Genomic DNA, 13,146 nt, shown 5'->3' on the forward strand with positions numbered 1-13,146 from the left:
TCCTCCCATACCCACCCCCAACTCCCACCCCCATCCCTGACTCCTGACAACCACTGATGTGTCCTCCATCCTATCATTGTGGCATTCCAAGGCCTGTCCCTTGGTTGAACCACGCAGTATCTGATCTTTGTGATTGGCTTTGTACACTCAGCACGAGTCCCTTGAGATCTGTCCACGTTGCTGTGTGCAGGGAGTTCAGTCCTTTTTACTTCTGCACAGAGTCCCAGGATATGGCTTCACCACAGTCTGTTTGACCCTTGGCCTGTCGGAGGATATTTGGGTTGTTTACGATACCCGCATGTATCATAAACAGGCTCTCTGGTCATTTAGTCCATTTGCGTCACATCCCCCTTTTTTAAAAATCTGATTAAGTTTTAATCTTCCAGCCCACCTTCCAGTGGAGGAAAAGTTTCTGTTTTAACCTTGGTGGCCATGACTATGGTGCCAAAGGGGATAAGAACCCTTTGGGGTTCTTCTATAAGAACCAGGAGTTTTCTAGAATGTGTGTTGAAATGTTTGCCCTGTGGTCAAACTTTGGGTTCACCTTGATAGGAACCCAGTAAAAATGTTGGAGGGTCTGACCCACCCCAGGGACAAGAGTGAGGCTGGGCCAGGAGAAAGTCAGACCCAGGCATTCAAAAGCATTTGCGAGTCACTGGCCGTCTCCAGAGAGATTTGGGACATATGGAAATAGGAAGAAGCGACAGTGGGGAGAAGTTCTCAGATAGAGGCAGGAAAGCTTGGGGCACATAGAGGGACTCGACATGTAAGAACTGATGGGTGGACTGGAGTTTCAGAGAGAGGGAATCGCAGTCAGATATTGCAAGCCTCACTGAGCCACAGGATTCAGGAAGGAGAGTGTGAACAGATGAGTCTTTGATGTTCTCCAACAATGCAGTGCAGCCTCAGAGCAAGAGGGATGCCAGCGCCACTTGAAGAGCCCAGCCTGGGGTTGGGGACCCGCCACGATAGAGGTGGGACAGATGGAGAGTTGGAGCAAGGAAGCCCAAGGATGGATGAGATAGTCATCATCAAGACCAGACTAAGCCATTTTCACCTCTGTTCCTCACAGAGCAGCGTTCGAGCTTTGACCTTATTTTATTGGAAAAATGAGCTGGGTACTTCAGTTGGCATTGATGACACGGGTGTCTGTCTGGTCTGCTTGCTCTTTCACCCTATGCTACGGGGTCTGGAAAGGCCTGTGACCAAGACAGCAAAGAGCCTAGAGCAAACCGTTTACTTGCTCCTGCCCTTACGTCCTTAGGACAAGATGGCTGCCTTCAGAGTCACGAGCATAGGTCCTGACTGGCCACGAATCTCCTGCTTTTCTCACACATGAGAGAGGACAATCAGCTGCCAGTAAAGCACCCCTGCGGGACATCTAGGCGCACTTGCAGGGCTGGTACAGATGCAGAGTGGGTGTCAAATGACGGCTCAAGCTGAGTGCTCCTGACCAGGTGTGCACTGCCACCCCGGGTGCCCCTGGCTCAGTGTAAATGCAACACAAATCCATCTGCCCCACAGCACACTCTCTTCTTGAAACTTCCCTTTTCATTCTTTTTCCTGCACAGCCAGCGTACTTCTGGGCGGTAGTCCGGCTCGCATCTATGCTGCCTGGTCAGCACCTGTAGTCTACATCTTGAGAGTCTCTTGGGTTAATAGAGACATATTAGGTTCTGCAAGCCTTTGGGACCCTAAGAAAAGCTGCCATTTACAGAACGCTTTCATGCTACGTGACTTCAACATGCGCCATTTTTTTTTGTGAGCACGCGTGAGCGTTCTTCCTTGTGCGTAGGACTCATGCCATTGACCTTGGGGGCATTCAGGGCTCCAAATACAGCGTCCCCAAATGCCAGAGAAGAGGGGACTGACGAGATGTCTTGCTCTGAGTTATTCCATTCCCGGGCTTGCCAATAGCATTTAAAGAAAATTCGAAGTGACCAAGCGCCAAGATGTGACCCCATTCTCTCCAGGGCTTCATGTTTCTTGTGTTCTGTTTTGCTGTCTCCCCACCCCCCCACACACACCCCACCCCTGCCCTTAATGACTGTGACTTTTGCTATTTCAAGGAAAAATTTTGCCGGCTTCAGAGCATTCAGAATCGATATCACAGTAAATAAGAAACATAATGAAAGGAAAACACACTCCAGCCTGTAGACAAATTTTATCACTTAAATTCACACGTTATTATTAGAATCGGCTGCAAACACCAGACTTTCGACTGCCTTTTGATGGGGCAAGATAGGAGAATGCTCTTTTAATTTGGGGCAGCAACTTGGAGGTACCACCCATGGGCATTATGATGTTTCCCATTTGGGCTACTTGTCATTTTTTTTTTAAAGGTGAAATTCAAATGGAGGAAGCAGTGGAGAGGAATTTCTTAACAAAGGGATTGAAATCGGGGATGGCTTTCCTTTTCAAAGCTCCTCTCATGAATGCACAGCTCTGTGTGATATATTTAGTTTAACACTTTGGTGTTTTGTGCCTTACATCCCTTTTCTTGCTTCTTTTCGTCTTTTGCTTTCTTTGGTCCTTGCTTTGATCTCGCTATGGAATAGCCTTTAAAACGCTTTCACACACAGCAAAAACATCTCTTTTTAATCTCCCCCATTCTTCCTGAAGTTTTCTGCTCCTGCCTCTTTTTTTTTCTATTCTCCCGTCCCATAGTCAAAAAATGCATTATTTAAGTCACAAAGCTGAGAGCAGCTCAGAGAATAAAATATGTATTACAGCTGCCTTCTGTGTTATTTCGGCACGCATTTGCACGTGCTTGCTTTCTCCCCACGGATGTTCATAAAGGCCAGGACTTCAGAGACAGTGGAGAAGGGACCATGGGTCACTGCTATCCCTTCTGAGTCTGGTGGGACTGTCTGGAGATCAAGGTTCAGCAGATCCTTCTAGATGCCTCCCAGCCCTTGGGAGCCTCTCCATCGGCCCATGGGCTTGTTCTCTGGAGAAGGCTGACCAGCATCCAGGGACAGGTGTCCAGAAAGGTAGATGCATGTACCAAGCCCAGAGGGAGAGGACGGATACTTCCGAGTCACAGAGAAGGCCCTTCTAGGACAAACCTGGGTCCTCAACTGCCGTGCGCAAGGTGCAGTTCTACGTGAGCAAACACCATGAGGTTTCACGGCCTCTCATCCACAGGAATCAGTGGCAGAATGATGGAAAGCACAGCCATGTCACTTACAGACTGTGTGGCTTTCGCTAAGGACCTTACCCTCTCTGCGCCTCAGTTTCCTCATCCATAAAATGGGGATAATAACAGAGTCATTACGAGGTTAAAAAGAGTTGATACGGCCGAAGTGGCTACAATAGTATATGACACTTAATTAGTGCCAAGGAGTGTTCAATGTTAAAGCAGACCTTTAAAACAGATAAACGTTGAAACAAAAGCTGTAGAATGTTAGGAGTTTGCAAGCTAAGTCATTCTGTCATGTATTACAGAAGGGGAGCAAATCTGAATAGCGCTTTGGAACGTTTCATGATTAGCTGACATTCTCAGTCAGCTTGCCTAGCAGTTCCGGCATCTAGATGTTTCATTATAGATACAGGCGAGCCTAGTATTGGAAGTGTTTGAAAAGTCGTGATTATTAGCGAAAAGGAACTTTGCATCCATGAAGCTGGCCTCACCAGGGTGTGCTCACTGTGAAGCTAACAAAACTGATGTTTGAGGACCTCTCACTGGCTGGGTCCCCTCAACAGTGTGTTCACCCCGAAGCCTGCATGTTCTTGGAAATTTATGAAAGAAATTTTCGTTTCCTTAAAGAGGATCTTCCAAATTTACAAACTTTAGGTCCTACGAAACCCAGATTTGTTTCTGGAGCTTTTGAGCTCCATATGACACACGTGAAACCATTTAGTGCACGACCAGAATATGAGACCAGGGTTTTTCAGCTTCCCTTTTTTTTTTTAATTTTAAAGGTAACTTTAAAAAATGCATTATTTGGGGCACCTGGGTGGCTCAGTCCGTTAAGTGTCTGGCTTCAGCTGAGGTCACGATCTCACAGTCCATGGCTTTGAGCCCCGTGTCAGGCTCACCGCCATCAGCACAGAGCCTGCTTCAGATCATCTGTCTCCCTCCTGCACCCCCCCCCCACCATCTTGCTTGCGCTCTTGCTCTCTTGTTCAAAAATAAATGAAAGCATTTAAAAAATAAAAATGCATTATTGGTTTTTGTATGGCCACTTTTGTGCCTCTAGTTGGTTAGTGGTTTCAGGCACAAAGATGTTGTCAGACATACCTGAAAAGCTATGTGTTTTAAGTCCATATTTTATGTTCTTTCTGTGGTACCACAACTGATTCTTACATTAAAAATTTCATAAGGAGTGCCTGGGTGACTCAGTCGGTTAAGTGTGTGACTTCAACTCAGGTCATGATCTCGCAGGTTGTGAGTTCGAGCCCCATATCAGGCTCTCTGCTGTCAGCATGTGCGGAGCCCACTTAGGATCCTCTATACCTCTCTCTCTCTCTGCCCCTCCCCCCTAAAAATAAATAGACATTTAAAAAAAATCTCATAAAAAAAGACACTACAGAAATGTAGGGCATCGTGACTAATAACTCTGCCAAAACCCTGTGCTGGAGACCATGTTTTTGCCCTTAGCGATCTTACCTCCCCAAGCGCAGTGAGCTGAAAGTTTTCATCAGGGATGGAGAGAAGGCTGGTGTCAGGGGAATTGAGTGGTATAACACAGATCCACAGGCTGGGTCCTCTCCTCAGAGAGACGAGAACCCCATTCACGGAGCCTGGAGTTGCTTGGGAACAAGCTTCCAGTCAACCAGATGACCCAAATGACGGTCGGAAAAAACAAACTGGCAGCAAAATACAGAAGCAGATCTTCAGTGAGGCCAGGTGTTAAAATTCACACTGAAAACAACTTTCCACCTCTCTTTCCCCAACTCCCAAGTTGACTCACGCTTACAGACCCAAAGGCTACATGCTGTGTGATTCCATTTTTATGAAAATATCCAGAAGAGGCAGATTCCTAGAGATAGAAGGCAGATTAGTGGGTGCCAGAGGCTGAAGTGGGGGTAGAAAGTGGAGAGAGGCTGCTTAGGGGTGCGATGTTTACATTTGGAAAGTTCTAGAACCTGATAGTGATGATGGCTGCACCACACTGCCAATGCACAGAATGCTACTGAATCATATACTTACAAATAATCAAAATGGTCAACTGATGGTGTATTTTGCCATAATAAAAACAAAAAGAATCCATCGGTGCTTTCAAGAAGTTTTGGGTTTGTGTGAGAATCGTTTGGGGTCCTGGTCAACCCTACGAATGCCAACTGAATGAGACCCTCTTAGGGTGTGCCTGGGGACCTGCACTTGCACAAGCTCCCAGGTGATTGCCAGGTAGGGACCCCATTCTAAGAAACTTTGGCTTTGAGGCAGACGCTTTTTGTTTTTTTTGCTTTTAATTGGGACACGCCATATGTGCCGTTCTCTCATCCCAGCTGTCACGACCCATGCATTGCCAGCTAGCGGCATGCCCACAGCTCAGCAGCTGCTGGCAGGGAGATGTGTTGGTTATAAGTGGCTGTGGTGGTGACAGTGGAACTGATGGCGGCAGAGCATCTATTGGTAGAATTGGGACGTTAGTAGCAATAGTAAGAGGGTTCATGGGAGTGAGGACAGAAGCCAGGAACATATGAGGTCCTGGTCAAGGGTGACCTAATGGCGAGGTTGCTCCACGCCAGGGTGACCGGCAATGGGGATCCAGTTTTGGAAACGGCAAGAACTGCTGCCGTGTAGACCAAGGTCACCTTCAGGGACCTCAATCTTTCGGATGAAGCAAGAGAAGATTCAGGTAGTGGAAAAGGCAGAGATGAGCAGTGGCCCCCTGGGATTCTGGAACTTCTGCTCAGTTAGGATGAGTCCTGTTCCACACACATGGGCTAATTCATGCAGACGGCGTTGTAGAGGCGGTCGCCTGTAAGCCAGAGCTGCTCAAAGCGGATTCGTCACAAGGGTAGCAGCACTACCCCCTTGGAACTTGTTAGAGACGCACGTTCTTGGACCACACCCCAGACCTACTGGTCATTCTGATGCTGGTCAACATTTGAGAAACGCTCATCTAAGCTTAGACCCATTCTCCTGCCACCATTTTCTTGAGAATTAGAACCTTCGACAAGTGTCATCATCAGGACATAATAGCTGTGTGAAGGGTGAGAGGTACAGACGTGGCTCAGCCCTGGGCTACATGGCCACTTCCAAGTTTACATCTTTGTGGCACCGAGGTTCATGGACTGGTTTGGGAAACAGGTGGAGAGAGGAGTTGGCAAGATCAACACTTGCTTCTGAGCAGGGCTTTAGACACAGGACAGATGGCTTTTCTTTCTTTTCTTTTTTTTGTTTTTAATTTTTTAAAATTTATTTCTGAGAGAGAGAGAGAGAGACAACGTGAGCAGGGGAGGGTCAGAGAGAGAGGGAGACACAGAATTAGAAGCAGGCTCTAGGCTCTGGCTGTCAGCACAGAGCCCGATGTGGGGCTCGAACCCATGAACCGTGTGATCATGACCTGAGCCAAAGTTGGCGCTTAACTGACTGAGCCACCCAGGTGCCCCGGGATGGCTTATTTTCTAGTATCACTGAAAGTGTGGGATCTAGATATAATTCTGTAATCATGTTCCTGCTGTAGTTCTCAGTCTTTATAACTTTCTTGTTGCCCATATGTACTCCATAAGCCTGGATGACAGGTGTTTCTTTTATTGGGAAGAAGACATATCTCTCTTCTGTTCCCTTCTGATCACAGGCAGTATTTACTTCTTCCCTCTTGACCTCCCCAAATGCTATTTACCGAAACCTTAAGAAACACAGAGATTCCCAAATGACTCGGGACCAATTTACTATTGGACTTTATAACACTGTAAGGTAAATGTTTATTTTTTCAGACATGAGGTTTTGTTTCTTCTCTCCAAGTTTGCTCCTGAGAAAAATGATGTGTAAAATGTTTTTCTTACTGTTATTATACCATCCAAAGATGGTTTTGCCTGTCAAGGACAATAAAGCATTTTAGGTGGTGGAGGTGACATTTCTTAGCACTGTCAAGTTGGGGTCACCTTAGTGTTGTCACCTTCCCTGGTAAGCCTGGGGGCTTCGATTCTACTTGGTTAACTTATAGGCTCTCTCACTTTAAGACCATTTCTGAATCTCAACACCCCAGTGCCTCAGACTGTTAAAACATGGTGTTCTACCAGGATTAGTCTTTCTGGAAGTCTCCTGAGCTCTCCTACTCATCCACTTCTCTTGAGGCGAGCCCATCCCTGCAGGGCCAGCTGTTTTCAGAAGGGAATTTCTTTTTCTCTCTGGTCCCATCAGGAGCCCACTGTTTGTCTAGATCTATGGGCCATCTTCAGCTCTCATTTTCTCTAATGTGTTTGATTTTTCTGACATTGGACATTGGGTTACTCTTTGAGGATAAGAACTGTGTCATTTTCAGCCATGCGGGCACCCTGTATATATTTGTGAAACGAGCACGCGTATCTACCTTTTAGAAACTCTCCCCTTGTTAGGATTCTGCCCCTATGATGCTATTTTTTAAAAATATAATTTATTGTCAGTTTGGTTTCCATACAACACCCAATGCTCATTCCAACAAGCACCCTCCTCCATGCCCATCACCCCCTTCCTCTCTACCCCACCCCTCCATGACGCTATTTCTAGCCAGCCCCATTCCCTAGCTCTTCTCCCTGCCTCCTTAATGCGCGTGTGTCCCACTCCATCTCCTTGAGTCTTCAGCCTCCCGTGTGGCCTTCTCTGTCACCACCGTGTCCCCTACGCTCTCTGCCTTTCTCCTCACCTCCGATCACTGGTTTGGTTCAGCGGTCTACCTGAGTGTCTGCTGGCGCCTCAGCCTGTCCCCAGCCTGTTCTTCTACTTCTCTTCTTTGTCTTTTTTTTTTTAATTAATGACATCTTCCCAGCCCCCAGACACTAGTAATTCCGCTGTAGCTAAGAAGACCCAATTCTATGCTTCTGCATTGCACTGTGTAGTCCCATGTCCAAACCTTCTGCTGAACTCAGACACTACCCTCTTCATGAGCACCCCCAGCCAAAACAACTTCTCCCTCCTCATAACACTTCCTTCTGTGGCCGTTTTTCTTGAGCCATTAGCCCCATTTTTCTCGTCATACCGAATACTGTCATTTTGGGGACATATCTCACCTGCTGAACTAGATTGTAACCGTCAGGGGGAAACACTTGGGTCTGAAGCAATTTTAAATCCAAGCAGGGGAGCCAGCCTCTACCTTCGGAAGTATAGAGCCACGTGCAGTGACTGGGAAAAGAAGCCTGACTTGGTGTCACTTGCTGTTGAACCCTGCTAATTAGATGGTGGCATCTCCCACAGTGTCTCCCTAAAAGCCCATGAACGAACTCTTCTGTTGTGTTTAGGACAATGCGTCCACAAACCTTGTAAGTGAGGATGGTATCTACCCCTACGTAGGGGCTCCAGACTTTAAAGGGACATTGACTAGCTAGGAAGACAAGCTGTCATTCATGGGAAGTTATAAGATTGACCTATATTGGTAATATTAACAGACCAATTATTATTAGAAATGGGATTTATTGAATGCTTAACACTAAGGATTAATGTGTTTATGTAACATATCACTTAACAGCCTTCGGGCTGGTACCAAATGAGTAGACGTGATCCCTTTATACCTTTCAAAGCCCTTTAATGCCCATATCTCAGGAGCCTCGAGATGCAGATGGCAGTGATGGTGAACCATGCTGCCCTGTCGCTCTCTCCACCCTCGCGTCTCAGTCACAACCACTGAGCAAATGAGGAAACCACTTGGCATTGAGACATGGTGACTGGCCCATAGAGGAGCTGACATCCAGTTACGAGGCCGAACCATGATGAGGTCCCAGGCAGCAAAAGGGTACCAGGGCCTGCGGGTTCCCTGGTGTGGTGCTTAGCACTCAGTGCTCAGAATAGTCTCCTCGCACTTATGGAGATTCCCAGAATTCCTCCCACGCTGGGCCACTCCTAGTGCACGGGCCGGTCTCCCGTTGCACCTTTCTGTAAGTACAGTGCCCATGCGTGATCCACTGCCTTCCATCACATGTCCCTCCCTTCTCTGCCCACCCACCCAGCACTCAAGAGGAAAACTGAAAAACCAAGCAGGCCTGGCCTTCCCAACTTCCTTGCCAGGATACTTGTTCCAAGAAACTTAATTAACCAACAAGAAGGTCCAGCCAGCATTGAGTCAATAGATGGTTTCTAGAAGCTGAAAACTCGTCGGGTACCTTGGTCCCCCATATTTCGTTATCCTCTCTCACAGTGAGTGAAGAAGGAGAGGGTGCCCACAGCCTGGCGTCTCCACCAGCTCCCGCCCCACCCCTGGGATGATGGCAAGGACATTGGCCATACCGGTGAGACCAGTGGGTGAAAACATCAACGCTAAATAACTTTTTTTTTTAAAGTTTATTTGTTTATTGAGAGAGAGAGAGAGCAGGTGAAGGAGGGGCAGAGAGAGAGGAAGTCCCAAGCANGTATTTCGTTATCCTCTCTCACAGTGAGTGAAGAAGGAGAGGGTCCCCACAGCCTGGCGTCTTCACCAGCTCCCGCCCCACCCCTGGGATGATGGCAAGGACATTAGCCATACCGGTGAGACCAGTGGGTGAAAACATCAACGCTAAATAACTTTTTTTTTAAAGTTTATTTGTTTATTGAGAGAGAGAGAGAGCAGGTGAAGGAGGGGCAGAGAGAGAGGAAGTCCCAAGCAGGCTCTGTACTGTCAGCACAGAGCCAGATATGAGACTTGAGCCCATGAGCCAGGAGATCATGACCTGAGCCCAGATCAAGAGTCAGACGCTTAGCCGACTGAGCCACCCAGGGACCCCAACAATAAATAACTTCTTGAGGGTGTATGATGTGCCAAGCATGCACCAAGAAAGCCTGATGCATTTTGAGCTTAGTGGTTCTCAAAGTGGTTCCCCATAGTACAGCATGGGCACCCTCTAGGTCTTTTTAGAAACACAAATTCTCACGGGACGTCTGGGTGCCTCAGTCAGTTAGCGTCTGACTCTTGATTTCGGCTCAGGTCATGATCTCAGCGTTCCTGAGTTCAAGCCCTGCTCCAGGCTCTGCACTGTCAGTGTAGAGCCTGCTTGGAATTCTCTCTCTCCCTCTCTCGCTGCCCCTCCCATACTTGCGTGCATGTGAGTGCACGTTGGCACACGTTCCCTTTCTCAAAATAAATAAACATTAAAAAAAAAGAAAAGAAACACAAATACTCAGCCCCACCCTTGACCTTCTGAAAAATGAGACTGTGGGGGCGGGGCTCCACAAATCATTTCGGCACCTGATGCTGATGCTGATGTGACCTCGAGTTTGAGAGCCCTCGTTCCAGTGTTTAGGACTTTTCCCATCTTGGGTGCAGCTTCCACAGGCTCCCTGGGCTGCTCTGAAATCTCTGCCCAGGTGCCCTACACCTGCGTGGATGGAAAGAGGGAACATGATTACTGATGCCAGCTACCTGCTCAGGACGGAGCAAATATTTACGCTTCACCAGTGATCATTCTAGGCATCCTGTCTCTATTTTTTTATTTTAAAGAAAGACGAGAGCCCACACGCATGAGCAGGGGAGGGGCAGAGGGAGAGGGAGAATCTTAAGCAAGCTCCACAGAGTCAGTGCAGAGCCCGGCACAGAGCCTGATCCAACAACCATGGGATCATGACCTGAGCTGAAATCAAGAGTCAGACGCTCAAGCATTGGAGCCACCAGGTGCCCTGGCGCCTGTCTACATGAACTAGTTCCCTCCTCGCCAGAACCCTACGAGGTTCTTACTATGATTATCAGCCCCCCCCCCTTCCACAGATGAGGAAATTGAGGCATGAATCGATCAGCTGAGTCACCCAGGTCCACTCAGGTGACAAATGGCGGCACTAGGTTGTGAACCGTAGGTGGTCTGACTCCAGTGTAAAAACCCAACCATACGTCATGCCTCCTTAGAGGTTTCTGCCCCTTCCCCACTCAGGTTCCAATTTTTCCTCCTTTCCAAACTAATAATACCCCCCTGGATTAGTTTTCTTGGGCTGCTATAGCAAGGGACCACAGACGGGGCGGGGAGGGGGAGGGGGCTTAAACAACAGAAATTTATTTTCTCACATTTCTAGAGGCTGCAAGTCCAAGATCAAGGAAGGTGTGGGTAGGGCTAGTGTCTCCTGAGGTCTCTCCCCTTGGCTTTCAGATGGCCACCTTCCTTCCCATGGTGTCCTCTGTGTGTGTGGCCCCTGGTGGCTCCAAATCCCTTCCTATAAGAACACTGGTCAGACTGAACTAAGGCCATATTAACCACCTCATTATATTCTTTTTCTTAATGTTTGTTTATTTTTAAAGCGTACGAGCAAGGGAGGGACAGAGAAAGAATCCCAAGCGGGTCTGTTAGTGCAGAGCCTGAGGGGCTCGATCTCATGGACCATGAGATCATGACCTTGGCTGAAATCGAGAGTCGGCCCCAGGTGCCCCAGGTGCCCCCAACCTCATTCAGAATTAATCACCTCCTTAAAGTCCCTATCTGCAAGTATGACCGTACTCTGAGGAAGTGGGAGTTAGGGCTTTGACAGATGAATTTGGGGGTATACAGTTCAGCCCATACTCTTCCTGCGCCCCCACCATCCATGCACTTGGCTGACGGGACCCATTCCATGTCTCTGTGCCTTGGAGACTCTCTTGTTCCCACCCATCTACACACCCTGTGCTCTGTACTTCCTCCCGGATCACAGGGCCGCATTATTCTTAGGGAACAATACCCATGACCTAGAGAGCTCAGCCTCTACCCATGCTCAGAAGTATGGCTTTAAGTCCCCAAAGGTGCTGTGTATAATTAGGAAGGGAGAGGTCTGTATGGCACCTATAAATACAAACCTTGGGGTTCCTCTGGAGCAAAATCGAGGGTAGCAGTATCTCTTGAAGTATTGTTTACGGTCTGTCGGCATCAGAATCATCCAGACTGCTGGAGACCTCCCGCATGAGTCTCTGCAGGAGTGGATCCTTGTGGTGTGCCTGTCCCTGAATCCCCTCCCTGTCCTCCCCCACCTGGTGATCCTCTGTACAGAGAGGCACCAGCCATCCTGCCTGTGGAGTTAGGCACATTTGGCTGTGTTTCAGCTCGTCCATGTCTAGGTGTGTGACCTTGGGACAGGTGAGCCACCCTAACTGCGTTTCTTAATTCGCAGAGTGGAATTAATCTAGTTAATTCATGGAATTAATCCAGCTAATTCATGGAATTAATCCAGCTACCTCCTAGGTTGTGGTAAGGATTCAATTAGATCATATAACTAAAGCACTTCGTACCACCTGCTTGCCGCAGAAGGGGGAGCGTTCAGTCTCTCGTAGCATTACTTCCGCCATGACGGCGGCTTCTACTGCCAGGAAAAGATTACTTTGTTATCCTAAGACCAGACCTTGTTAACTTTGCATCTGATGGGTGACTATGGGTCTGGGCCATCCAGGCCGTATCCTGTAGGAGCCAATGTTTGTGCAAATGGAAAACCCTGTTAGAAGTTGAGAGGCAGGACCCAGGGGACAGTAGGAGGGCAGGAACACTGGCCTGGAAAGGAGGAAAGACCACCAAGAAAAGAAGCCTCAAGAAATATCTGATGGCCTGCAGCAGTCAGGGTCTAACAGCCAGGTGCAGATTCTGTCCAGCTGTACTGTATACTTGGGATACTGGGAAGACACTGCTGTCCCCGGTCAGTGTGTCAGCAATGTCTTCCGACTCTCGGGCTGCCTGAGTTGTCTTTCCTACTGAAACTACCAGCATGGCAGCTCTTCTGCCTCTCCGAACTTCCTGAAGATCTGTTGGACTTGCAGTGAGTTGGACACACATGTGAGATGACATGCTTACAACCTTCTTGCATTTTGTCATTTGTAGAGGAGCTGAAGGCCCCGTTGGAAGAATACGTCCAGAAGCGCTACCCGGGGCTGGTGAAGGTGGTACGCAACCAAAAGAGAGAGGGCCTGATCCGAGCTCGCATCGAGGGCTGGAAGGCGGCCACTGGCCAGGTCACTGGCTTCTTTGACGCCCATGTGGAATTCACCGCTGGCTGGTAGGTCACAAGCTAGACCCTAGGGGCACCCAGGACCTGCAGTAGGGTGGTCAGGAGGAGCTAGAATCTGGGAGGTGGAAACGTTGCCT

General features: G+C 48.3%; 1 protein-coding gene across 2 annotated transcripts in view; it reads left to right on the forward strand.

Annotated features, from left to right (window-relative positions):
• GALNT17 (polypeptide N-acetylgalactosaminyltransferase 17) overlaps positions 1-13,146 on the forward strand; it is a 440,178-nt gene that overhangs the window by 213,752 nt on the left and 213,280 nt on the right. For both annotated transcript variants that reach the window (XM_077777925.1, XM_077777924.1), the window contains exon 4: positions 12,883-13,057. In XM_077777925.1, the coding sequence (XP_077634051.1) occupies positions 12,883-13,057 (175 nt within the window). The remainder of the gene's footprint in view (positions 1-12,882; positions 13,058-13,146) is intronic.

This window comes from Crocuta crocuta, unplaced genomic scaffold, assembly GCF_008692635.1.
Source record: "Crocuta crocuta isolate KB4526 unplaced genomic scaffold, BGI_CrCroc_1.0 scaffold217, whole genome shotgun sequence".
NCBI lineage: Eukaryota > Metazoa > Chordata > Mammalia > Carnivora > Hyaenidae > Crocuta > Crocuta crocuta.